This window comes from Eleutherodactylus coqui, chromosome 2, assembly GCF_035609145.1.
Source record: "Eleutherodactylus coqui strain aEleCoq1 chromosome 2, aEleCoq1.hap1, whole genome shotgun sequence".
NCBI lineage: Eukaryota > Metazoa > Chordata > Amphibia > Anura > Eleutherodactylidae > Eleutherodactylus > Eleutherodactylus coqui.
Genome location: NC_089838.1, coordinates 223,463,108 through 223,490,299, shown reverse-complemented (window position 1 = coordinate 223,490,299; position 27,192 = coordinate 223,463,108). Strand labels below are relative to the sequence as shown.

Sequence of the window (27,192 nt, the reverse complement as noted above, 5' to 3'; positions counted from 1 at the left end):
TCTTTTCCACACTTGTCATTTTTATGCATATGAGGGGTCGTCTGGGTAAAACCTTTCCCTGAAAGTCAACTTGGAATCAGAGCGCTTTGGGCACAGCTTCTGGAACTGCTGTATTATAGCCATCCACATGTTTCCCTTGCTGTGGACAGCCAAATGAATGGACAATCATGTAGTACGGCTGATCTTTAACAAAGGAATTCTCACCTGGACCCTCCCCCTTTTCAAACTACAGTAATGAGTGAATAGTATAAAGGATGCAAATCTGTAACTTGTTTGTTTATCCCCCACCCCCCCAATGTTGATCCAGAGGAAGGCAAAAAACCCCAAGGAGGTAGAAGCCAATTTTCCCCATTTGAGGGAAAACAAATTCCTTCCAGACTCCAATCTGACAATTGGAATAATCCCCCGATCAACAACCCTTCTGAAGTTATTAGTGACTATAATATATAATATTGTATCGCTCAAGAAAGGCATCCAGGTCCCTCTTGTACTGCTATATCAAGTTTGCCATCGCCATGTCCTCAGGCAGAAAGTTCCATAGTCTCGCTGCTCTTACAATAAAGAACCCCCTTCTATGTCAGTGTAGAAACCTTCTTTGCTCTAAATGTAGGGGGCGCCCCCTTGTTAGTCGAAGTCCTGGGTATAAATGGATGATGGGAGAGATCCCTGTATTGTCCCGATAGATTTATACATTATTAGGTCGCCCTGAAGCCGTCTTTTACTAAAATAAATAACCCCACTTTTGATAACCTCTCTGGGTATTGTAGTCCGCCCATTCCATTAATTAACTTAGCTGCCCGCCTTTGTACCCGCTCAAGCTTTATGTCCTTCTTGAGTACTGGTGCCCAAAACTGTCCACAATATTCCATGTGTGGTCTGACCAGTGACTTGTAAAGAGGAAGAACAATGTTCTCGTCATGTGCCCCCAGACCTCTTTTGATGTCTTTGACTAGTCCTCTCTACACATGAAGTGAGTATAATGGTATAAACCACAGGTTTGAAGTAAATCTCCTTTTTTTGCCCCTTGACTCCCCAGGGCGCACATATAATTCCCGGGCATGTGAGGTTTGTATAGAGCGATATCTGAGGCTTTGACAGCTGACACCTGCCCGCAACAGCCGTGATCAGCACTCGCATTGATCGCTGCTTTAACCCTTTGAATACCACTGTCAATTCTGACAGCGGCATCTAAATGCCTTGATCAATGTATTTTGCTTTGGCATTTGGAAGCTAAAACCAGGAGTAGAACCTACAGAGAAAAAGTATAATGGAAGTTTTTCTTCTCTCCTTTATTTTGAATTCACTTCTCGTTTAGTTTAACCCCTTAATGACGCGGCCATTTTTCGTTTTCCATTTTCGTTTTTTCCTCCCCCCTTTAAAAAAATCATAACTCCTTTATTTATCCATCCACGTCACTGTATGAGGGCTTGTTTTTTGCGGGATGAGTTGTATTTTTCAATGGTGCTATTTAAAGTACCATATAATGTACTGAAAAACTTTTAAAAAATTCTAAGTGGAGTAAAATGGAAAAAAAACGACATTTTGCCATCTTTTAGTGCGTCTTGCTTCTACGGCGCACAAATGGCAACAAAAACGACATGATAACTTTATTCTATGGGTCGGTACGATTACTACGATGCCAAACTTGTTTAGTTTTTTTTTTACTATACTCCTCTTTTTTTTTTTTAAAGACATAAAATTTTTTTCAATTATTTTCTGTCGTCATTTTGTGCGCGCGATAACTTTTTTATTTTTCCGTCGACGTAGTTGAGCAAGGTCTCATTTTTTGCGGGATGTCCTGTAGTTTCTGATAGTATCATTTTGGAATACATATGACTTTTTGATCGCTTTTTATTGCGTTTTTTCTTGGAGACAGGGTAACTAAAAAAGTGCATTTCTGGCGTTCTTCATTTTTTGTTTCGGACGACGTTCACCGTGCGGGAAAAATTATGTGCTACTTTGATAGATCGGACTTTTACGGACGCGGCGATATCAAATACATATTTTTAATTTATTATTTAGATTTTTTAATAATAGATATGGCAAAAGGGGGGTGATTTAAACTTTTACAACTTTTTTTTTTTTTCAATTAAAAAAAAACTTTATTGATTCTTTTTTTTACTTTACTTTGAAGTCCCCCTGGGGGACTTTAAGATGCGATGCTTTGATCGCTCCTGCAGTATGACGTAATGCTATAGCATTACGTCATACTGCTTTTTGACAGGCAGCCTATGAAGCCACCCCACGGGGACGGCTTGATAGGCAGTCTGCTAAGGCAGCCCTGGGGCCTTTCATTAGGCCCCCGGCTGCCATGATACGTGCAAGGCTCCCCCGATCTCACTGCGGGGGGGCCGCGCGGGACCCCCGAACATCGTTCGGGGGATTTAAATGCCGCTGTCAGAATTGACAGCGGCGTTTAAATGGTTAATAGCCGCGATCGGCCGCGCGGCCGCTCGCGGCTATTGCCCGCGGGTGTCAGCTGTTATAAACAGCTGATGCCCGCACTGTATGAAGAGAGGTTGCCACGCAACCTCTCTTCATACATACCCCGACGCTCCATGACGTACCAGGTACGTCATTGGTCGTTAAGGGGTTAAAAATACTGACTGAATTCTGCTGTGTGAGGCCTTGGGCCATAGATCCATAGAAAGCATCTCTTTTTATACTAGTATACTAAAAATAAATGATTAAAGTGACTGAAAGGGGAAGGAGAGGTATCTTACTTGCAGTTCTGCTCTTTCGCCCCTTCCATCTATCAGTTCCAGGTCCCATTTTTGCTGTCCGTTGGCAAATAGTCTTTAATTTGCTAGATTACGTTTTCATCCACTTGGTGTATTCTGACCCTTCACACATGCCTGAAAAAGAGGACGCAGATAACCTACCCCTACCTCACCTATAGCGATCTGTGGGGGATTGCTGATACAAAGGTATTGGAGCCAATGATGTAATCCATAATGAACAATAGAAATCGCTGTAGAATTCCTTATTTTGGTCACTGTATGCTTTTAGCAGTCATGACTGAACTAAATGAGGTGTTGGGTGTTCTTTCACTTATAGCACCTCATAGACCATTTTTAAAGGAAAGTTTCCAATAAAAATGTACAGGAGGTAATTCATGTGCTTGAAAAGCCATTTAATAGTTGGCTTACTTCTATGTGCCTGTGGTAGGAGGCCCACTGCTGCACCAAGTCCTCATCTCAATGCATTCTGGTTAGTATTATTACAGGCTGCTGATACTTGTGCTGCTATACATTGGATGATAAGAAATACTTTTGTATTGAAATGTTCTCTTAATCGGCTTTATATGGTCTTAAAGAGCTCCTGTAACAGGTTCCCGCTGCCCAATCCACTGGTGCATGAACACAGGACAGGCATGTATGGTGCCGCCAGGCTTGTCCTACTCTGAAACACACTGACGTTTCACAAAATGCATTGAAGAATCTCTCAAAATGGGTCTCTAAGTCAGAGGGAGGGCCCATTCCTCCTTCTCTGCGTTCAGATCACCTTAATTGACAGGTACCTGCCTATACACGAATAGAGACCCCTGCCTCGAGACCCCGAGAGAGTTTTCCCCAAATATTTTTTTCCCTTTTCCCCTGCAAGGTCACAGCATTTCACAATGAAACATACATGACTCTATGAACCTGTCCTGCACTCACGCTACCCTTGGTTTGGCAGCAGGACCTGTTGACAGGAGGTCTCTAAAATGGCCATACAACTAAGGGGTAGTAGTTGGCATAAGGCTCTTTCAGGCAACCGTTATATCCCCTCGGTTAATGCATCATCATCTCATCAACTGAGCATGTATCCTTTCCATAGGGAGAGGGTAATCGAATGCTATCAAACCTTTCTGGCAGTGTTCAACTCCCTTGCAAACAAAGGATTGGACATTTTGTTGTCTTTCCCACTATCTGCCATTGGGGATCAGTCCGCCCGCCCCCATTCCCATAGCCAGCTGATAAGTTATGTCAGTAGCTTTCTGAATATTTATAGTAATGGTGTGATTGACATATATTCTCAGCTAGTCTGTTTTTGACCATGGCAGTGCCAGCTCATGACTTGGGAATCTAGGTCTTGTACCAATGATGCTGAGTTCGGGCCGTATTATGGATGCAGAAATGCGGCTGGAATATGAATGATTTTCAATATGTTCTAAAGTTTAGACTTGGCTTTCTATATTGACTTTTTAATTCTTTTTGTAGAAGACACCAGAAGGACTACTGGCACTACTGCTGATGGTGGCCCTCCAGCATTGCCACGATTGCCATCCTGTTGCCCGGAACATGCACCCTGTGGAGGATCGTCTCAGAATCCCCATGTCCTAGGACATCCTCATTCAAGTTGCTATCCCACGCACAGTCACCACTTTCCACACCACCATCACCACCACCATCACACTTCTCACCCCACCATACCCGGGTCTCCTCCCTTCAGGGATGCACACTGTCCAGTGGAAAGAAATGCCCCTGTCCCACCACCTTGTGGAGCAGCAAGCAGCTCTTCTACCTACCATGACCCGGTAAGGATTCTCAAGATTGAAACGGCTTCAAGAGATTTCCATATCAAGTTTAAAAGAATCTTTTAGTTTTGTTCATTTAGACTCCTTGTTCCTGTAGTATTCTTAGATGTAGTCAAATACAGCATGAATGGCTAGAATTATATAGAACTTGTTAACTTGCCAAATATAGAAATATGTATGCATTATGGATGGAGAATTATTGTCTTAGGTCGGAAGTATGCAGGATCCAGACTTTTCTTTCTCATGGCTATTCCATTTCTTACAGCAAGCCTTGCCTGTGGATCTGAGCAATAATGGTATAAGAAGTCACGGAAGTGTTAGCTTTCATAGCACCTCTGCTTTTGACCCTTGCTGTCCTGGTTCATCGTCACGGTCATCAGTATATGGACATCAGTCGACTGCCAGTACAGCCCAAACTATGGCTATTGATGGCTATGCACCTAGCTTGGTAGCCCAAGCACAACCACCTCCCCAGACATCTCTCTCCTCCTGTCGGCATTTTATGCATGCTCCATGTAGGTATTCAATGTCTTGACTGCTGGTTCTGCAGAAATAACGTATATTTGGTTTTCTTCCCTGGTGCTTGAAAAATGTCTGTCTTGGAAAAGTTTTTAGATTTGCTTTGTCCACCCATAATTTTATTTTGCAGCTCAGACTTTTTTGTGTAGAAAAGAAATGGTTTGTTAGTTTTTTAACTAAAGAGTCGTAAAAATGTAAAATGCATTATGTTGAACAATTATTCTTACTTTTAAAGAGGTTGTCTGGGACTTTGAACATTTTTTTTTTAATCTATTGACAACCTATGCTCGGGATATGTAATAGATGATCGGCAGTGCTTCACATCTCTGGATCCTCACTGATTAGCGGATTCCTGGTACTGCTGTCAGCCTGAACAGCAGAGGAAGTGGATTGTGCAGTCTCTACTGCAGCAACCTGATGGGTATTGTAAGTGCAGCTCCCATCAATTACAGAAGGAGCTGCACTACCAATCCAGCTGCTGCAGTACAGATGGCGCAATCTGCTTTCTGGACGGTCTGTACTGAAAGCGGTGGTGGGGATCCCAAGCAGTGGAAGCCTACTGATCATCAATTGATGATCAATCGAGGATAGATCATCAATAGAGAAAATATCTGAAGTGCCAGACAACACCTTTAACCTTTGAACTGTTTAAAGGGAGTATGTCTGATGCTTTCTGCCTATATACTAATAACACTGGATAGAGGACTTGGTCTATGGACACATTTTAAGGCCCAAAGTTTTTATGATCTAAAGGAACACGATCGCCCTAGAGCAGTACTATAAACTAATTTATGGTATTGTCCCGAGAGATGACTAAGAGAGATTACTTTTACTCTCGGCCACTCTCCAGTTCCTGCAATGTCCTCCCATGAAGTCCCCACACAATCTGAAAATCTGACTTTCAGACTGCTGTGCAGGCGCTCTCCCATAGAAATCTATGGGAGAGTGCTTGCACAGTGGTCTGAAAGGAGTAAAGTTTTCAGACAGCACACTAACTTCACAGAACACCGAGGAGCAGGTGAGTACAAAAATTACATTCCCCTAGCTTCCTGTCACTTACTGGGATAGCGCCATACTTTGGTTTATGGTGCTGCTTCGTGGTGACAGTATCCCCTTAAATACATGTTTTTTTTGGGCTGACAACAACTTTCACAATAGGCCAGTCCAACGTCACTGACGAATCTCTTACGGAGACTTAGACTGTGGTGGCTATATATAGTAATATGTAAATGCCGCAGAAACTATGCAAAGTTTTAAACTAAACCTTACTGGAAAAATGATTGCTATCCCAAAATAAACTAAAGTTAAAAATAAACCTCTAATAGTAGTTGTCCACAGCCTTTAAGGGGTTGTCCTACCATAACGACTGATCTGTACACACTATATATATTTGTGAACCTATGGGTGTCTGAGCACTGGGACTCCCACCAATTGCAAGAATGCAGGTTCCAAGTCTCCCCATGTGAATTGAGCGTCAGTCGCATGTGCATGCTACCACATCATTCATCTCTCTGAGACTTCTGAAGATAGCAGAGTACAGTGCTAATAATAAATGCGAATCTAATTTTCATTTTTTTTTGTAGATGCTTCACTTACAAGACCTCTCCACCACCAAACCTCTGCCTGTCCTCATTCACATGCCAATCCACAGCCACCACCACCACCTCCTCCACCTCCTCCTCAGATGGACTATGTAATTGCTCATCCAGTGCCCCCTTTCCACCCATCTCTCCCCAGCCTTTCCTCCACACATCCTGTTCCTCCTCCTCCACCATCCCACCACTTTACAAGTGCTACTGCTCCTCTCTCTCAGCACCTTTCCACCTCCCATCAGTCCATGTCCCATCATATATCTGCAACAGCACCTGCAACACAGAGGCTACACCCTCATGAAGTTATTCAAAGAATGGAAGTTCAGAGGCGACGACTAATGCAACATCCAACGTAAGTTTGTTCGATCTTGTTGGTCTCTGTCTTGGTGTTTTCCTAGTAAAAAAAAAAAAAATCTTAATTTGTTTAATTTTTTTCTGGTTAAAAAGAAAAAAACACCCTTTATTTTGCACTTCTCTCTAGGCGTGCTCATGAACGCCCACCGCCACATCCACACAGAATGCATCCCAACTATGGGCATGGACACCATATTCATGTGCCACAAACCATGTCCTCTCATCCCAGGCAAGCTTCTGAACGGTCAGCTTGGTAAGTAGACTAAATCACTATGCTGGTCTGTTTTACTAAACAAGGCATGAGTGGATATTTGAAGTACTATAGATTGGCACCTTAGTGTGTGTGTGTGTGTGTGTGTGTGTGTGTGTGTGTGTGTGTGTGTGTGTGTGTGTGTGTGTGTGTGTGTGTGTGTGTGTGTGTGTGTGTGTGTGTGTGTGTGTGTGTGTGTGTGTGTGTGTGTGTGTGTGTGTGTGTGTGTGTGTGTGTGTGTGTGTGGCTACCATTGATAACCTCAAAAAGTTTGTATAGACTAGAAAAAAAATTGTGAATAGAACAATAGTGACAAATACCTTTTTTATTTATTTTTTATTTGGAACATCATTTTTAGTGATCTGTAGGTATTCGCATGTTTATATTCTAGGAAATCTATCACTGGTCCGTTATCCATTTGGATATGTTGTCCCAATACCATACATGACATAAGTGCAGTTACTAGATGAGCCCCAGCTCACCACATATACCTCTCCTGCTTTGTGTAGACGCTTTCTATACTGAGATAGGAGCACTTTATTTCACTTTGCTTTAGACTTGAAGTTCTCAAATACCTTATATTAAAATTGACAATTTTGAGCAAAACGATTGCTTGTTGGGTGAAACTTAAAGGGGTTGTCCCGCGCCGAAACGGGTTTTTTTTTTTTTCAAACCCCCCCCCCCCCATCCCGTTCGGCGCGAGACAACCCCGATGCAGGGACGTAAAGAAAGCTTACCGGAGCGCTTACCTTAATCCCCGCGCTCCGGTGACTTCTATACTTACCGGTGAAGATGGCTGCCGGGATCCTCTTCCTCCGTGGACCGCAGCTCTTCTGTGCGGTCCATTGCCGATTCCAGCCTCCTGATTGGCTGGAATCGGCACGTGACGGGGCGGAGCTACACGGAGCCGGCATCCTGCACGAGAGGCTCCATAGAAGAAAGCAGAAGACCCGGACTGCGCAAGCGCGGCTAATTTGGCCATCGGAGGCCGAAAATTAGTCGGCACCATGGAGACGAGGACGCCAGCAACGGAGCAGGTAAGTATAAAACTTTTGATAACTTCTGTATGGCTCATAATTAATGCACAATGTACATTACAAAGTGCATTAATATGGCCATACAGAAGTGTATAGACCCACTTGCTGCCGCGGGACAACCCCTTTAATAGTCTTAGCGAACACCTCCCAAAAAAGTGATCAAAAAAGCAGTATGTACCCCAATATAGTGCCAATAAAAACTGCAGCTCATCAAGTATAAAACAAGCCTCACAGAGCTCAGTCCATGGGGGAAAAAAAGAAATTACGGGGCTTTGAATGCAGCGATACAAAAGTTATTTCCAAGAAAAAGGATTTTTATTGTGCAGAAGTGGATAAACTTAATTTAAAAAGCTGCAATTGTTGTTATCGTACTAAGCTGCAGAAAAAAATTTATCCTGGCATATATGCTGTATGTTTAAAGGCTTATTCACACAGGCGTATTGTCACCGCGTGTTATGCACACGTATTTCCTGTGTGTAACATTCTGTGAATCGAGGCAATGAAAGTCTATGGACTTTCACTCTTCCATGCGCACCTCCATGTGGGCACTGCGTATCGATATGCAGGAGAAAATAATTGCAGCTTCCTCTATTTCTTCACATATCAAACGCAGCAGTTGAATGGGCTATGTATGAAACGCTGTCCATATGCAGGCATTGCAAAGGGGCAGTGTTTCCATACGCACCCCTGCTCTGAACAGAGTGGGGAGCTTGATGAGAGAAAAATTTTTTAAGAATTCACACTCTGCATGTCCATGATGTCATAATCCTGGGTTTGCGCCGTAACAATCGCAGCCTGTGCGTGGTATACTCGCAGCGTTGTATGCATACGCCCTCGTGAATGAGGCCTAACACTGTAGAAAACAAGCAAAACAATGACAGAATTGATGTTTTTTTTGTATGGTTTTTTTTCCCCCCCCTCTGCCCTGCCAAAAAATAGTAAGTTTTACAATACATTCTATGACGGAAAAATAGGTTATGGCTTTTGAAAAGTGGAGATGAAAATCCCTAAAAAAAAATCATCACTGTTTTCTTATGGCCAAAATAGACACTGTCCTTAATGGGTTAGAGAGAACCTGTTGGCTCCTGGAAGTTAAACTATGATGTTTATAGTATAGGGGTATAACTTTTAGCCTGGGTTCACACAGGGTGGATTTGCTGCGGTTTTTCCGTTGCGGTTTTGCCGCAGAAGAAATGCTTCTGCGGCAAAACCGCTTCAAAGGTTAATTTTGGCCTGCGGATTTTTTTGTGGAAAAATCCGCAAGCGGTTTTTTTCCACAGTGGTTTTTACTCTTTGCCGCGTATTTTGGTGCGTATTTTGCTGCGTCCATAGAGGTCTATGGACAAAAAAGCGCTGCGGAAAAGACAGAAGAATGGACATGCTGAATCTTTGAAAACCGCGCCGCTGTTGCATTTCTGCACTGCGGCTGTGTGGAAAAAATCCGCCCTGTGAGAACAGCTTTTTTGCAAAACTCATTTGTGCTGCATTGCACTGCAAACGCAGCGGTTTTGGCGCAGTGCGGATATGCAACGGCAATCCTCGGCAAAACCGCAGCAAATCTGCCCTTTGTGAACCCAGGCGTATACTTGCACACTGTAACCCCTGGAAGTCTGCATTCTGTCTATCAGTATGACTTTGTTCCGCTCTCGTGTACACTCCCTTACAGAATAGTGGAGTGCGCACGGACTGATTGAAGAGTCATACTGATGATTGAGCACCAACGTCCGGGGTGGCAGTGTGGGAACAGGAAGGCCGGGAAAGTATAAAAATGATACTCTGGGCTCAGCGGGACCTATTCTACAAGAACCATAACTTGGTTTTTGTGCTTATAGGAGGTGGAGGGTTCCCTTAAGGAGCAGAGACATCTGCGGGATGTTAGAGACGTGTCATATAGGTGGAAGCGATGTACACATTCCTATGCTATGAGCCCGCTCTGCTATGCTGACACACAGGGTTTCCCTCCCGCTGAGACTTGTTCATTTGGTGGAATCCAAGTACATTTTCTGAATTCCTATTCGGAGGAAGGCAATATGAGTTCTTGTAGTTCCCAGTACATATTGATAGTCCTATTTTATTGTCCTTGTATAATTGCCATTTTCCATTGAAAGTAATGTTAAAAAGGGCAGAAAAGCTTCTTAAGATATTGATAACCTATTAATAAAATATACCTGGTTTTCCAAGAACCATGGAGAGGATTTGCAGAGGTAAAATAAATGCATTTCTCACTGCATTTCATTTTCTAAAAGTACTTGGTGTAATGCGACTTGGGATGTGGCTGCCCCGTGAAGCTGCTCCACTTCGTCTGCAGCAGTGGGTCAGTGTAACCCAAAGTCTGTCTTTATAATGTATTTTTGAGGCAAGTTGCCATAATAAATCAGAAGTGATACTGCTGTCATATTTTATCCTTTATCCAATGTTGTACTCAAAAGGCTGAACATATAAATGGATTTTGTATCCTGCAGGGAAATAGCAATTGAAACTGGAGTGACTGCCGCACCCTACCAGACCAGTCCCTTACATCCCCATTTATCTCACTACCATACACCTCCAAGACTTCACCACTTACAGCTCGGGGCCCTACCCTTAATGGTAAGAGAGCTTCACTTTGATCATCATATACAATGGAATTGCCTACCTGTATTCTTGAATCACATACTTGCTATGGAGTGAATGTCTGTAAAAAGATGTGCCTAGTACTGTGTAATGAAGTTACATGCTAATGGCAATGGCATGTGTATAGTAAGTGCATGCTGGCCATTAGGGCATGGATTTAATAAGAGTAGTGATCATATATGCTAAGTATTATAGGAAAAAATAAATTTAGTAGACTGCTAGAAAATACTTTTTTTTTTTTTTTTTTTAATTCCTTATTAGTGCTGCAGTAACCATTTAGTTCTTATTGGAAGCGGGACAAGTGTTCTGTTGTGCCCTTTGGAACATATAAAATATACCCCTTGTGTGTAATAGTGGATTTTTTTTTTTTTTTAGAAATGGGGTAAAGCTCTGTACCTATAAACTTTCCAGGACTTTTTTGTTAACTTGTTTTCACTAGCATGATATAAGTTGAGGCTCCGGTCTGGAGGGTTTTTAATTAAAAAAAAAAAAAATCATTAGGTAATCAACATGGAATTAATAATATATCATCTTTATTTGTATAGCGCCAACTTATTCTGCAGCGCTTTTGAAGCACAGGGAACACAAACAGTACAAAGGTTACAAATGGTATTCAAAAGATTCTGGAAACAAAAGGCGGGTGATACATAGGGTACAGGGCAGGGGATACGGGGTGTGGGAAGTGCAGGAGGTACGGGGGCAAGACCTTTTCATGATGGGCGTATTATGGGGGTGGGTGAGGGGACTAGATCAGGGGAGTTGATATGCTTCTTTGAAGAGGAGAGTCTTTAGGGCGCGTCTGAAATGCCGTGCCTCAGGGGTTGTCCGGATGTCTTTGGGTAGAGCGTTCCATGGGATTACAGATTTATGCAATCTATTTTTGCCTCCCTCTATAACCTGGATGGATTGTGACTTGTAATTCCGAGTACGATTTGGCTTGGGGGTTCGCTTGCTGCTGATGTTGTACTATTTCACAGTGATGAGTGCTGTAAATGGAGGTCTGTAGTTCTTCAGTAGGCTCTACAGTCTACTGTAACTTGATTTCCGCCACAAATGCACCGCCTAATGTTTAGACCTCCCTCTGGAGTATATTAGAGAACTGCATAGGGTGCATTTTGTAACATTGTATTGTTTGGGTCATGCATACAACATTGCTATGTGTTGCACTCTGAAACTTTTCAAGATTGCGCTTAACGTTTTCTGGACTATTAACCTGGTGGGGGTTGTCAGTTTTTCACGGCCACTGATTGAGATCTCTGACAAGAGGTCATAGCGTTCTGTAATTCTTGAAGTTTCCAGGTCATTCTAAGCTCAGACATATATATATATTTGACCTTGTTCTAGATAAATTTATTTTACAATGTAAATTTCTATATACATACAGCAGTTTCTGCAATGATTATGCGTAATCTACATTATATGTTTCTTTTATTCTGTGCATGTTCACCGAGTCTATTTTACTCAAGGCTAAACCATTTGCCAGGGTAAAGCCTTGCTAAGCTCTCTGCAAAATGCCAACACTGCTTAACCGAACCGATGACCTCAGAGCCAGGCTGTTTCTGCAAAGCCGCTCAGTCCACTGTGTGCATAGATGTTAGTACAAGGGTCTTCTCTGCATAGTGTGAAACAAAGCAGCATGTATATATATTTTTTTTTATTCTCATCTGAACTCGTTGATTTTGTATCTTTAATATTTATTAATTTATTTTTACCAGCTTTCTAGTAACCTTTTCTACCTTCAATGATAACTTGAGTAGTTGGGCAGGAAATCCACGCTCTGATTAGCAGTTAGTAATTGACACTCTGCATCTGATTCTAAATCTCCATATGTTGATGTCTAACATAGTATGTAAGGCTGAAAAAGACACGTGTCCATCCAGTTCAGCCTTATTACACCCAATGTTGATCCAGAGGAAGGCAAAAAAAACTTCTGCACTGTATTCATTTTCACTTTTGAGGGTATCCCTTAGTTTCTAGGTGTATTTCCATTGTTAAATAGATTTGTCTGGAGGAGTGATGAGCAGCTTAAGTTAAGATTGGGTGATTTTAGGCTGGACTCTCGTAAGGCGGTTAGGGTGCATGCGCTTTTTCTGCTATTTTATTGTGGCTTAAACCAAAACTGCTGCAAAAATGTATGCCGTTTTTGGTACAGCCCAACATCCCCATGTGACTACAGTTGTAGATGGATTTTTTTCAGTGTAGTTACCTCTTGGTGCTCTACTAACACCTTCTCCTTGCCTTGCTGGTTAGGGCATAGTTGGGTGCATTGGCCCTGTAGTGTGTTGATCTTTTTATACACTAAATTGTAATTTGAATTAAATGATTTAGATGTGCTGATGATGGTAGCGGGGCTCGAATTGATCCTTTTTGTCAAATTTTTGACTCTGAAGCAAGGTGTGTTTAGGGCAGACAATAGCTTCTAGTTAATGTATCTTGGGGTGCCAACTAATTTTTGTCTGAAATATTGCCCGTTGTTTGTCGTATGTCATGGACGTTGTCTTCATTGAAAGAAAAACAAAAGAAAAAACAAATTGGGGCCCATGATGTATCCACCTCTTGTGCTGGGGCTGTTTTCTGTAGTGGTATGGTACAATTTATGTACAGAGTTGCAAATTAGTATATCGCCAATTTCTCCTGTGAATGAAGAAACTAAACCCAGATTCTGGTCTTTGACTATAGATATGTGTTTTTTATATATTTTTTTCTTTCTCTGACAAGTGATCTTTTTGCTGCCAGATGGGTGGTCCGCTTCTGTAGCGGCTCACCGTAAGCCCCTCTAGCAGCAAAGAGATTAATACGATCGTTTCCAAGCAGTTGTGTTAAAAGTTTAACTTGCATCTGCTATTTGACTAGGTTCCAGACATGGCGGGCTACCCTCACATCCGCTACATTTCATCTGGATTGGATGGAAGGTCATTCAGAGTTCCTTTCAGGGGCAATTTTGAGGTTTGTAACAGAATGTTAGCTTTCTGCTGTCATGTTTTTGAGCAACGTGTCTATGGAATGTTTCCATGAGGTTGCTGTGTTCTTAAAGGATACACAATAAACTATTCCCCCACATCAGATGCAGAGTGTTAATATTGGTCCCCTAAATGCAAGAAAAAAAAGAACAATTTGTAAGTTTGCTACAAATGTCTTTAACGAGTATCTCCAAACAAGCTATTAGGCAGGAAACGAAAGCCCTATTTTGATTTGATTTTTTTTCTTCTTCTATTGTGAAGTTTAGGATTCTGGTTAAATGCACATTTTGATGTTTGTACAGAAGAATTTTTCTTTTTTAATATATTAAAGAGTACCTGCACTTTCATGCGGGAGTACTTGTGCTCTGTCGGCAGTTTTCGGCTCCTCCGGCAGCTGGAGGCTGTTCATCTAGCACTATGAGGTCGTCTTCAACTGCTGGAAGGAGCCAAAAACTGCTGGCGGACCACAAGCGCTCCAGCATGGAAGTGCAGGTACTCTTTAAAATAATGAAATATTGCACTCTGTAAGACAAACGCGCTTAGATTATAATTTGCTTATTTACAAATCGAATGCCATGTCCAGTATGTAGTTTATATAATACTTGATGCCATTTTTACTACATGATGCAACATTGGCCATTGTGTATCCTCTGTGTTCAGTAACTGATGTGTGAGTAAGTTTAAAACTAGTTTGGGTTAAGGGGTGCAATAAAAAAATATTGGCTCTCACTAGGTGAACCAGTGTTTCTGGTGACGCAATAGTGAAAGGGATTGGAGTTGGTCACAGGTCTTAAACCAGCAGAGCCGGACTGCAGCCGTTTGCTTACAGGACCTGTAATGTCACTGTCATGTGATCAGTCATCGGGGCCTGTTAGCACACGGCTGCTGTCAGACTCTGCATGTATTAGGACCTGTGATGACGTCAGCGTTGTAATCACATCACTGTGACCTCATCATATGTCCCTCAATCACTCACAGACAGGTGGTCGTTAGTATTTTGATTTGTGTAGATTTATTTTAGACTGTATCAGACCTATAAAAGTGATAGGTACCTGGCCTAGGAACAAGCAGACCCTAAGAAGAAAATTGTGAAGGCTACTTTTAAACAAACGCTATTGGCTCTTTTAAATCATAAAAACAAAGTTGACAAGTATTGCTAGTTCATGGGATCTGTTCAATGCCATAATTGGAAATTAATTTAGTTTGTATTGGTGTATTTGCTTCCTGGAGCCATTCCCTTATTGATCTGTCCCATACACTTTTTCTTTACAGCACAGTCAACTTGGTCTGTAACTAGAGTTGGGCAGTTTCATCACTGTCCCTCCCTAGAATATACCGCCTGCAAACACTTATTCGTCAGCTGAAAAATCATCATAGTCAGCTAACATCTTCCCATGTAAATAGGAAATGCGCTACGATTCTCTGTGGGACAAATGGGGGTCTTTTCCACATAGCCTGAATCGGCCCATGTAAACACCAGGTAGACGAGCACAGGCCTCGATTGACTTTTGTCTTCTGGGGCAAATTGCTTCCCATTAAAAGACTCTTAGTAGGTCAGTCATTAACCCCTCTATCAGTGAGGATATTAGTCTTCACTGTGAACTATAGAATGAGGGCTAACCATCCTGGAGGGAACTTTGTCTTTTATACTGCCACGAGCAGTGCACTATTTTTTATTTTTTTCTTTATATATGCTTGCATGGATAATTGCTGATATTGGTGTTTTTTTTTCTGTTAGTATTATTGTAATTGACCCAGCAGTTACTGTTTTGTGCCATGGATCTGATACGTGATTGCTTTCTGTAAGACATAAATCAAGCTAGTCTTGTTCAGTAACTTTTAATTTTTAATATTTCATTTCTTGAATGACTTTGTCTGCAGTGCAGATTTTAATTCCTGTATTACATAAGGACGTTATTTCACCCTAGCCCAGGAGAGGCTGAGCATTGCTAGGTTTATCAGAAAATAGCGACTGGTTTGATTTATGAAAACCCTTTGCTGAAATTTTTTTTTATTTGCTATGAAGTGAGCCGTGTACAACTTCTTCTTTTTTTTTTTTTTTTTCTTTTTCTTTTTAATAGTAGTTTTTAAAAGCACATTTAAGATCTCACGAAGTATCTTTAGCCCTTTTAAACCAATGGCAGTACATGCCAAGTTGTAAGAAGTCTGTATACAGTTTTAGGTTTTCTATTGTAGGGAGAGTTCAAATGTTTTTTAACCTATCTTTTTCTTCTATAGGAGCTTATCCATCTGGAGGAAAGGCTTGGAAATGTAAACCGTGGCGCTTCACAAGGGACCATAGAGAGATGCACATATCCACACAAATATAAGAAGGTGAGTTGTTAAGTTATGAACTCTTCCTCATAATTCAGTTCACCTGAATGTTTGCTCCATAAACCATTCTATTGCCTAGTCATGGCATCCCAGTTTCTCTCACCTACAAACTTTCTTCTCTGCAGTGCATTTGACTTTGCAATGCCCCATTGCTCCATAGTAAATTTTAAAACCGGTTTCCAGTGTTTTATAATAATAATGAGCTGTTCACAGGACAGCTCATCCACATCAGATTGGTGAGGGTTAAACACCCAGAACTCCCGCCGATCAGCTGATGTGAAGCAGCTACAGCACAACATGGTGCTCCATGCAGTGGGCAGTAATGGTACTGCAGCTTTCTCTGCTTGTAGTGAAGAGTGAAGTGCTGTACCATTCCAGGACACTGCACAGCTGTGGATGCCCCTGATATTGTTGAGCTATCCTTTGACATTTTTCCTCCTTTTCCCTTTCTACTTTCTTTTCTGCCTTTGTGTCACTTGTAGTTCTCTAAGGTCAATGAACAGTACAGTAGGTCCCTCGCAGGTAGGAAAATGCATAGAGCTGTGGAAGGACACAAATAAGATTAACCCCTTTAGTGGCACACCCAGAAAATCTCCTTTTTCCAAAATTTGGAAATTATTTTCCAAAATTGTTGTTTTCTTTCATTACAAAAAAATGTTGCAATACGATTGTTGCATTACTTGCGAGATTAAATTGCATTGTTGACTTATTTAAAAAACCTGCCCTGTGAAGCATGACATGGTAATAATAAACCTGTCACTGAAGGGGTTAAAGGGAATTTATCACCAGGTTTGTGCTGGCTGAATCATGGGTAGCATGAACCCCGGACAGCTATGCCCATTACCCCATATCATTACTCTGAATCATTGCCGCGTTTCAGAAAAATCACTTTCAAGTTTGAATCAGAACAGAGTTCTGAATCAGAGATGGACGGCACCGGCCTATCCCCGCCGGCAACATGTTGACGGACTACTCTCTTCCGGTTTTTGTTTATAAGGAGAGCGTCTTAAATCAATATGTCTCAGGTGAGGAGAAGCCGGCATGGCCCACCTTTCGACTCAGAGCTCCATTCCAAGTCAAACTTCAAAATACGTGTTTTTTGAAAGTCCGCAGCATTTCAGAATAACACATACCCGGGGGTACCAGGCATCCCTGTCTAGTTTGGGGATCATGAACCTGGTGACAGAATCCCTTTTATTCTGGCTGAATAGTTACAACAATTACAAGTTGCAATCTCTTGAGAATGCTGAAATTTTTTTTTTAATGTTGTATTGTTTATTATACTCTGAGTGCCAATCTGAAAGTAAATAGTGAGTTGTCAGCATTTATGCACAGAAGGTTTGGGCTATTTGCAATATTTGTGTAGTGTGGTAAATGTATGCGTATTCCTGAAACTGGTCTTTATAAAGTTTTGCCAATAATTTCATCTCTAATAAGGTATCCACTGATTGGTTCTCACAGAGGAAACTGCATGGCAAACAAGATGGGGAGGAAGCCACTGAGGAGGACACTGAAGAGAAATGTACCATCTGCCTTTCTATATTAGAGGAAGGTGAAGATGTCAGGTAATAAACTGCACCTATTCTGCATGTGTTTTTGTTAAAAGCTGTGTGAAGGAAATTTCCGTAAAGGGTTTTGTCGTTTAAAAAAAATGTATATATTCTATACTCGCCTATTCCTCCACAGGCAGTCTCCTTATGGAATCTTCTCATCCCTAGCCTTCTGCAGCCCCCCGGGTCAGCTCACCGCAAGCCGGCAGGCTAGTTATGAAGCCGCATTCCTCACATTCTTCAGTGAGGTCACGTCCCTGTGATCTAGGGTTCACTGGCTAGGCAGGAATGCTGATATATTGCAGAGACCCCATGCATGAGCAGTCTTTGCAATAGCCCAGCATTTCCCGTGCTGAACTGTGATGTAACATACATTGGCTGGTAGGAAGAAGACTGCCGGTAATGTATGTAACCTCACATGAAGGAGAGAAATCAGCCAGTTGATTCCTCTGGGTTATCAGCCGTCAACCCGTCCTGATTGCAGAGACAGGAGGCTTAAATCCCTACCATAATTTATATACGGCTGGGCTTGAAGCCCGGGACCAGGCGCCGTAAATTTACAGTACCTGGTCCTTAACGGGTTAATTACAGGACCCCTTTAAGCATAGCCACCATTTACTAACTCTAGTAGTGATGACATAAAATTTCATTAAATGCGTTTTTACCAGAGTGGACATTTATGGAATATGACTGGAATTTCAACACATTCCATCCTTTATTCCCACAGGAGATAAGTCTCTGCCAGAGGTGTTTGTTATGGCGAATATTCCTCTCTATCCTTTCACATAAACAGGCAGTCTTGACTGTCGGAGTAATGGCTATCCAAGCAAGCTGTCCGCTGTCTTGTATCTTAAGATATGGCTGTCACCTAAAGAAGATCTCTTGGGTTTTCTGACACCCAGAATGGGCTCATACCTTTACGGCCGCATCTCTACTGATTCCTCTACTGTTTTTGTTTTTTCCCCTGTAGCCTGAAAAGGGGATGCAGGCACCATCTGTCCATCCAAAGCTACTGTAATTTATGAATTATAATACAAGGCACACAAAGTGTGCGCCTCTTTAAATTAGCTGCATTTTACTTCAACATAATTTGGATAAGGACTGGCGTATGAAATACCAGTCTTGGCGAATTTCTCCCAAAACGTCTTAACGTTTTATATGTTGCGCCTTTTTAGGGGGTATTCCCATATTGTAAAGTGATGGCAGATTTCTAGGAATCGGCACACTGGAACCTTTTATTTTCAGGACTGGTGGGATTCCCAGAAGTCAGGCCTGCAGATATTAAAGTGATAGAAAATCATTGGGATATGCAATCTCTCTGTAATGTGGGAATTTTAATATGCTCTCTGCTACTCTTCCGCTTCTGTTCACACCTGCTTAGTGGCTTCCATTTTTACGAGGTCCACAATACTGTGATGGATCTGTTGCATGATGGACATTTACGGGTGCCTGTTGGACCCCATTGACTTAGCTGTTTCTGAGGTACATGCCAGAACGCTTCCATCAAATGTGAATCTGCAACGGAGTCCTCGACCCAGATATGAACACAGCCTTAACTTTTTCCAATCCAATGTCTGACGTCTTCCTACATTCTGATTGAAGCTTATACAGCTCCACTGTCAGAAGACATCAGACAGGGTATTCTTAAATTCTTATTCCCACACACCCCATACTCCTCGGATCCACTGTGCAAGTCCCGCATGACGCGCTGGCGCAGTACACCGCATGACGCACCGGCAGTACCATATGACGCAGTGGGCGGTAAAGCGTATTCACACTTAACTGCCGCTGTGCTACTGTGGAAGTATAGCATGACAGCCAGCTTCCATTGACTACAATAAAAGCCGGCCGCACGTATTCCCACGGCAAATAGTACATGCCGTGGGTTTTTACATAGTGGAATTCCGCAGTGTGAACATTCAATAGAACATAATAGCTGCGGTGTAACGCCGCGGAAATCCGGCCAGGGCCATTAGCCCTTACAGTGCACTAGAGATGATGGAGGTACAAAAATACCCCCTGGCCTACAAGTGCTGTATGTAGTACAAGGACTTGACAAACTTCCCACTGGTTAGAGGATATTACTGCATGTCATCTGCTACAACTTTTGCCTTTTGACCCTTTGAGTCCTTTCAGTGGACACAGGGGTACAGAGGTTTTAGCAGTAGCTTTGACCCTGGTAACTATTTAGGCCCCTCAGCCACATGAACTGATGGGACTAGAATAATACATGAGTTGGTCTTGGAACAGATTTTGCACCAGATCCACAAGCTTCAAGTAACACCACTGTTCTTTTAATAATCCATTGTATAGAAAGTGTATATTTGTACTAATATACTTTTGGCTTCTCCCTCTATCTAGGCGCCTCCCGTGTATGCATCTCTTCCATCAAGTGTGTGTGGACCAGTGGCTGATCACAAATAAAAAGTGCCCCATTTGTAGAGTGGACATTGAAGCTCAACTTCCTTCTGATAGTTGACATTTCTGAAATCCATCAATATGCCCTTTCACACCCTTCGGTACTGCAGCCAACCAAAGATGGCATGACTTATGTTGAAATCCAGAATAAACTTTCCTTTAACAATTAAAAATGATGGCATGACTTAACTGCACAGACGTGGAAGCATTAAATCTGGTGTGTCGGCTCTGCCTCAGTATACAACTAATGCTATAGACTACCATTTGTATACAGATCATATTTAGGTCCTTTGCTGCTCACAAAGCAGGGGAGAGTAAATGTATTCATAGAGCATTTTTTGTTTGTTTCTCGCCATTTCCATTATTTTTGTTTATTTTACAGTTTCTCTTCTATGTATTTTGCATGGTTTCTCGTATTGCATTTCTTTGCACATTTATGGGCTTTGTGAACCCTTAAACTTGCAGGCAAGATCTAGCTGCTCTAGTTAGTAGAATTGTGAGCGTGTGTGCGTGTGTGTTTTTACATAGTCCAGGCTAAATGGATTTCATTCATTACTAACAGTGAAGTCCTTAATTTAATCAATCGTTAATTTTTTTTTTTTTTCTTTTCGTTTGTTTGTACGTATGAAAGTTCTAGTTGTCTAAAAGGAAATAATGTATGAAAACATTCCTTTTTTTGGAAATATGGGCTGCTGTATAAAAAGAGAGTGCTGATTCAGATACATTGTTTTTGACGCTGAGATCACACAGCTTTGAGAGTAACCTAAAATAAATATTTGCCACACATTTTGTTCGGTTTCCTCAAAGGTGTTTTTAAATCCCTCTTCAGCACAATGCAAATATATTTAAATGTTGATATTAAGGAGTTTAGACTGCTGTTCACCTATTTATTTCTTTTATGGACGTGATTTTTCTTTGCTTCTGTGAAATCGCTCTAACAAATTGTCCAATAGCAAGTAGTAAGGTACATGTTCTTACTAATATGGGTAAGACGTCTCCAACAATTCTAACATTTAAATGTATAGTCTTAACAGCAGCTGTTATATGGCAGGTGTCCATGCATCCAGAGAACTTTTTCAAGGTCCCCAAGAACTCTTGCATAGAGAGTTTTTGGTTTAATAAACTTAGCTAAATGAAGCAGATTGTGTGTCTTTATTTCTTGTCTATGATGCAAGGGGGGATAAAAGCTTACACTATTTCATTTCTGCATCCACTTCTGGACTGTGTATATTGTATTGGCCATGACTTCCTCTTCCATACTTCCCATGCTGCCTTGCATAGTCCTGTTCCAATCGGCTGCCAGGCAGCATCTGAATGCCCACTCCTCTGTTGCATGCAGTAGCTAGCAGTGTCCCCCGTTCCCCTGTTACTAGAGAAGCCAAATGCCTAATGACAGGCAGTGAATTGCAAAGGTGTTTGAAGGGAGACCCCTAGTGGCAGGCACTTCAAAACTGCTTTTCAGTGATGAAACAAAAATTTTGACCGCAAGTATATAATAAGAATCATGATACACACATAGGCTGTTAGATCAGCAGAAGTTCTGTGAAAAATTAGTGCCCATTTGAGGCTTCTTTTTTTTAAATTTTATTTTATTTTATTTTTTTGAAACCAACATAAAAATGCCGCAAAAAGCTATCTTTTTAAACTGGTACATGCAGTTTTTACACATACAGAGAAACCTATGCAAAAAAAATTATTTAAAAGGCCCAACCTCCAGCCTGGGGAAAGGGGAGGGGGGTCCATTTGACGTGCATTTAAAAAAAATAAATAAAAGCCTCACAAAAACTTATTGTTTGTAGTGCATTTCCTATTCACCTACTGCTACAATCTTGCAACGTTTTTTGCTATTGAAAACATGTAATTCTTCTGCAAAAACACTGTGGCATGTACTAATAATCGTTTGCATGTTCTATTCTCATACATGAAAGCCTCATGTCCACGGGGTTAAAATCCGCAGTGTTTTTCCCGCACGCGGATCTGCGCCCCATAGGGATGCGCGTGTGGGAAAAAATCCGGACATGCTCCATTTTAGTACGGGTCTCCCGCAGGCTTCTATGGAAGCCGTCCGGATCCGCGGAACACCTGTACCATAATTAAAATCACCTGTCCTGGACGCTGCAGGTCTACCTTCCCGGACGGATCTTCTTTCTTCGGCCCGGGGCATGCGCGCGGCACGCTGCCGCCGTGCCGAGCACATCCGCCGGGCCGAAGAAGGAAGATCCGGCCGGGAAGGAAGAACCGCAGCGTCCGGAGAGGTGAGTTTATTATTTTTTGGCCTCATGTCCGCGGGGGAACCGGGACCTGCAACGGATTCTCCATGAAGAATCCACGGCGGGCCTGATTTTTCCCTGTGGACATGAGGCCAAAATGTACAGTGTTTGTGCAGATTGGGCAGGTGTGTCCAATGCAACTAGCGTATGACTGTTTGACTTTGGCCTACTGAACACACTTTTTGTAGGGTTTTTTTTCTCTATTGTACAAAACCATTTTTTAATTCACGCTTTTTTACAAGTTCAGGGTTCATTCCCATGAGCGTGGTTTAACCACGTGTAACGCACACTATATACGCTTGTGTAATACATGGTGAGTGGAGTCAATGAAAGTGTATTGATTTACATTAGTGTTCGTACATGGCGTGTAAATACGCGCATGAGAAAAAAATCCCAATATGCTTTATTTCACCGCTTAATAGGCACATACAGCTCTTCTGTTCTTTATGGGTATCTGTCCATATAAATTGCTTAGAAAACACCACTATGAGACAGTGAGGAATTTAAAAAAAGGCACACTGCAATAGCTGTCTCCCATGGTGGTACAATGCTGTGTGATCCACGCAGCGTTTTATACATACACCCGTGGGGATGAGCATTTAATTAGTGCTGCTATTTATGTATATTTTTACAGGTCTTGTTCTGTTATTTTCTTTTAGAGTATTTTTCCTGTAGAAAAGACTATGGGGAATATGCCTGCAAAAAAGCCGTATCTGGAACATGCTGTGATTTGCATATAATGCTATATTGCACCAAAAGTGGGCAAATAAGACCTATAAGTGTAGTGCTTTCATAATCCCTAACATCTAGACCTCTTTTTCCTGCTGCAAAAAATGCTATGCCTTTTGCAAAAAAGGCCGTGAAAGCCGCCATTATCTGCCTTTTACATGAGTGAACATTCCCTAGAGTTGCAACAAAAAGCCACATCAAATTATTAAACTTTTTTTTTCTTTGTATCCTCAGCCCTTGTTGGCTATTTAAAAATGACCCATCTGCTGACATGTTTGTATTGCTAGATATTTGTATTCCATATGAAATAATTCTGCAATATAGTAGCAGTATGTAATGCTGGAAAAATACACCTGTCCATCCAGTTCAGCCTATTATCTTGCAATGTTGATCCAGAGGAAGGCAAAATCCCCATGAGGTGGAAGCCAATTTTCCTCAAGAGGGAAAAAATTCCTTCCTGACTCCTCCAAATCTGGCAATCAGAATAATTCATGGATCACTGACACTTCTGAAGTAATCAGCAACTATAACAAGCAAGATTTGTTACTTAAGAAGGGCGTTCAGACCCCTCTTGTATTTTTTTTTTTTTTAAGCGAGTTCGCCATCACCACGTCCCCATTTTTTTCACTGATGACCTGTCCTCTGAGACTGATCAGTGCCTGGAGGGCAGGGTGGATGTGGCTAGTCTGCAGATCTTGAATATGCAGGACGTGTTCTGTGTGGCTGCTACTAATAAAATTTACATGTTTTGTTTCAAACTACTGCACAGATGCACACTGCAGACATATTGCTGCAGCTGTTGTGACTGTCCCTACTTTATGATGCTCTTACTGAGGACTGCAAAAAGATGGTGACAGATTGCCCTTCAGGGCATCTCTAAGCTGATTGAACTTTGCCTCCCTTATATTTATTAATTTTGTGGTTCCCCAACAAAACTCCCTATTAAAAGACAAGTGGAAATTTATTGTATTATGGTCGCAATTTCCCAGGTCCCCTCCCCCCACAACCTGCACTTGCATTATTCTGTCAGCTCTGTTGCTTAATATTAAGTCCAAAATGGTCGCCCCTCTAGTTGGATCCTGCACAAGTTGGGAAAGGTAATTGCCTTTTCTTTATTGACAGAATCTTCTTACCTCTTATGAGATGTGTGGCTTTCACTTTCCACATTTTTATATCCGGATAGTTTAAGTTCCCCATAATTACCTCACTGTGATTGGCTGCTTCATCTATTTGCCTCAGTTATAGATTTTCAGTAGCTTCTGTTCTATTTGGTGACCTATAGGAGACTCCGATGAGGATTTTATTACTGGGTTTCCCTTCATGTACTTTTTACCTATAAAGACCCCACATGTTCATTTCCTGCACCTATAATCTTCCTGTAGTGTAAGATTTAAAAGGATTTTACATAAAGACAGGCCCCTCTTACCGGTTTTAACCATTTCTTCAAACTGCCATCCTGTAAGTTAACTGCTCAGCCACAGGTTCTGTCCAACCAGGTCAACTATGTCATAGGTTTCCTCAGACATTATTACTTCTGGTTCATCCCCTTTATTGGTCAGACTTTATTCAGGCATTAGTCACCATGCAGTTTTTGGATATTTTTTATTTAAGTCTTGCGCTATTAACTGTTCTAACGCCTCTCACAGTTTGACCCCCATTTTTTATTACTTAGGCCCAGGTCACTGTCTACGGTATTTTCCCTTTTGTCTCTGTGGTTGTCCATGCTCTAGTTTAAAATCTCCAACCTTCTAGCCATCCTCTTTCCCAGCATTGCTGCACCCTCCCCATTGAGATGTAGCTTCTCTCTTCAGTAGAACCTGTACTTGCAAAGTTGAACGGTTCTCCAGGAACACAAATCCATACTTCCTACACCAACTCTTGAGCCAGTTGTTTACCTTCCTAATCTCTTGCTGCCTTTCTAGTATTGCACAGGGTACAGGTAGTATTTCAGAAGATACTGCTATCGAGGTCCTTGCCCTAAGAACGCTTTCACACGGGCAACAAAATTGTACGACTTTCTCGTGATGCAACAGAGCTACAAATCGCATAAATGTGAAGCCCATGCTTTCCAATGGGATCCTTCACATTGGCCATGATGTGTAGGCTGCTACATTGCAAGAAAAAAAAGATTGTGGCATGCTCTATACTGCCGTGTTTTGCAGCCCATGTTTCGCTATGGAGCCTTCCTTTGTGTTGCATCGTACAAAATCATGGTTTTTATTCGGTGCGATGCAACTTTTACAGTAGGAAGTGCTGATGTTTGTCCCTAAAATAAGCCCTAGTTGCATTAAAAAAAAACCACACAAAACAATACATTACCTAACAAGCGCTGTCCTCTCCGTACTTGTTTTGTAGTCTTCAGCCGCCGCTTCCTGGTCAGGAGGTTCAGAAATCTTGGCTCTGATTGGCTCAGCTGCGGTGCTCAAGAAGCAATCACAGCCATCACATTAAATGGATGTGATTGGTTCATGGGGTTAGTAGCGCCACAGAATCGCGATATTGTTGCAATTTTCTCATAGCGATGTTGCTGTGTGAAAGAGGCCTAAAGCTTACATCCTAGGTCCTAGAAATCGTTTTTAAGGACCTTCTACCTGCCGCTAGCTTTGTCATTGGTGTCACTATGCACCATAACCAATGGATCGTCACCATCCCCCCTCCCAGTAATCTGTCAACTTGATTTGAGATGTATCGAACTTAAGCACCAGGAAGACAATAGGCCGTTCACCGATCCTGGTCTTTGTGGCAAATTCCCTGTCTGTGCTAACGGAGTCCCCCGCTACCAGGACCTGTCTAGTCTGCCCTGCTCTCCTATTCCCCTTCTTTCTGGAGCAGACATCCTCCTTGTAGGCGGAGGGCATGCTGTGTTGCAGCAGTGCTTATCCTGTAATGGTATGCCCCTCATTTACCAACTTGTTGGTGTATGTTAGTTCAGGATTGTCCTACTTGGCACTCTTCCCTCTACCCTCCCTTTTGTCACCCAACTAGCTGCCTGATCATCCTGCACTTCCATACTACCATTCACTGCCACATCTACCCCAGTGAGTGCCTGCTCAGTAAGCAGCAAACGCCTTTCCGTATTGCTAATGAATCTACCATGTTGCAAGCTGCTCATTTAGATGCAGCATCTGGGCTTCCAGACAGGCAACATACCCACATCTGATACAGCAGTATACATCTTCGACTGGCTTTTCAAGGACTGCATACATGGCACAACATGTATATTGGACAACGTTGTCAATCATGGAACACATTCTAAATGGGGAATGGTACAGATAATAGATATGTGATAGAATAGATATTTGACTCCTTTTTAACCTCTTCATGACACGGCCTATTTTGGGCTTAAGGACGCAACAATTTTTGGCGGATTTTCTTCTCCGTTTATCAAAAGTCATAACTTTTTTATTTTTCGGTCGACGCGGCCGTATGAGGGCTTGTTTTGTGTGTGGCGAACTGTAGTTTTTATCGGTGCCACTTTTGGGTACATAGACTATATTGTAAAACTTTTTTTTTTTTATGATAGGGAGAGAAAACGCATCAATTCTGCCATAGATTTTTTTTTTTTTTTTACAGCGTTAATCATGCAGCATAAATAAGACATTCCATTTTTTCTGCGGACCGGTACGGTTACAACGATACCAAAATTCTTACATTTTTTTTTAGGTTTTCCCACTTTTCTGCAATAAAAACCCTTTTTTTTGGAAATCTTTTTTCTATTCTAAATTGCTGCATTCAAAGTCCTGTAACTTTTTTTTATTTTTCGATGTACGGCGCTCTGAGGGCTTATTTTTTGCGAGACGAGCTGTAGTTTTTACTGGTACCATTTTGGGGTACATACAGCTTTTTTGATCACTTTTATTGCGTTTTTAGTGAGGCAAAATGCTAAAAATTAGCATTTTGCCTCAGTTTTTTTTAGCATTTTTTCTGTGCACAGTCAAAAGCATGTGCAACGTATTGTACGCGTCGTTACGGACGCAACAATACCAAATATGTGGGTTTTTATTTGTTTTTTTTTTACCTTTTTTTATGCTAATCTGAGAAAAAGCA

At 41.8% G+C, this 27,192-nt stretch overlaps 1 protein-coding gene across 4 annotated transcripts in view; it reads left to right on the top strand.

Annotated features, from left to right (window-relative positions):
- The window catches only part of RNF111 (ring finger protein 111), a 57,329-nt gene extending 36,046 nt beyond the window's left edge, over positions 1 to 21,283 (top strand). Inside the window, exons 6-14 of one of the 4 annotated variants that reach the window (XM_066592528.1) lie at positions 4,203 to 4,519; positions 4,785 to 5,034; positions 6,622 to 6,982; positions 7,112 to 7,237; positions 10,734 to 10,860; positions 13,738 to 13,830; positions 16,083 to 16,178; positions 17,640 to 17,743; positions 20,090 to 21,283. In XM_066592528.1, coding sequence (XP_066448625.1) covers positions 4,203 to 4,519; positions 4,785 to 5,034; positions 6,622 to 6,982; positions 7,112 to 7,237; positions 10,734 to 10,860; positions 13,738 to 13,830; positions 16,083 to 16,178; positions 17,640 to 17,743; positions 20,090 to 20,207 — 1,592 coding nt within the window. In that variant the 3' untranslated portion in view covers positions 20,208 to 21,283. Of the gene's footprint in view, positions 1 to 4,202; positions 4,520 to 4,784; positions 5,035 to 6,621; positions 6,983 to 7,111; positions 7,238 to 10,733; positions 10,861 to 13,737; positions 13,831 to 16,082; positions 16,179 to 17,615; positions 17,744 to 20,089 lie in introns of all 4 variants that reach the window. The other 3 variants (XM_066592527.1, XM_066592530.1, XM_066592529.1) reach the window with 3 other exon arrangements.
- The last annotated feature ends 5,909 nt before the right edge of the window (positions 21,284 to 27,192 follow it).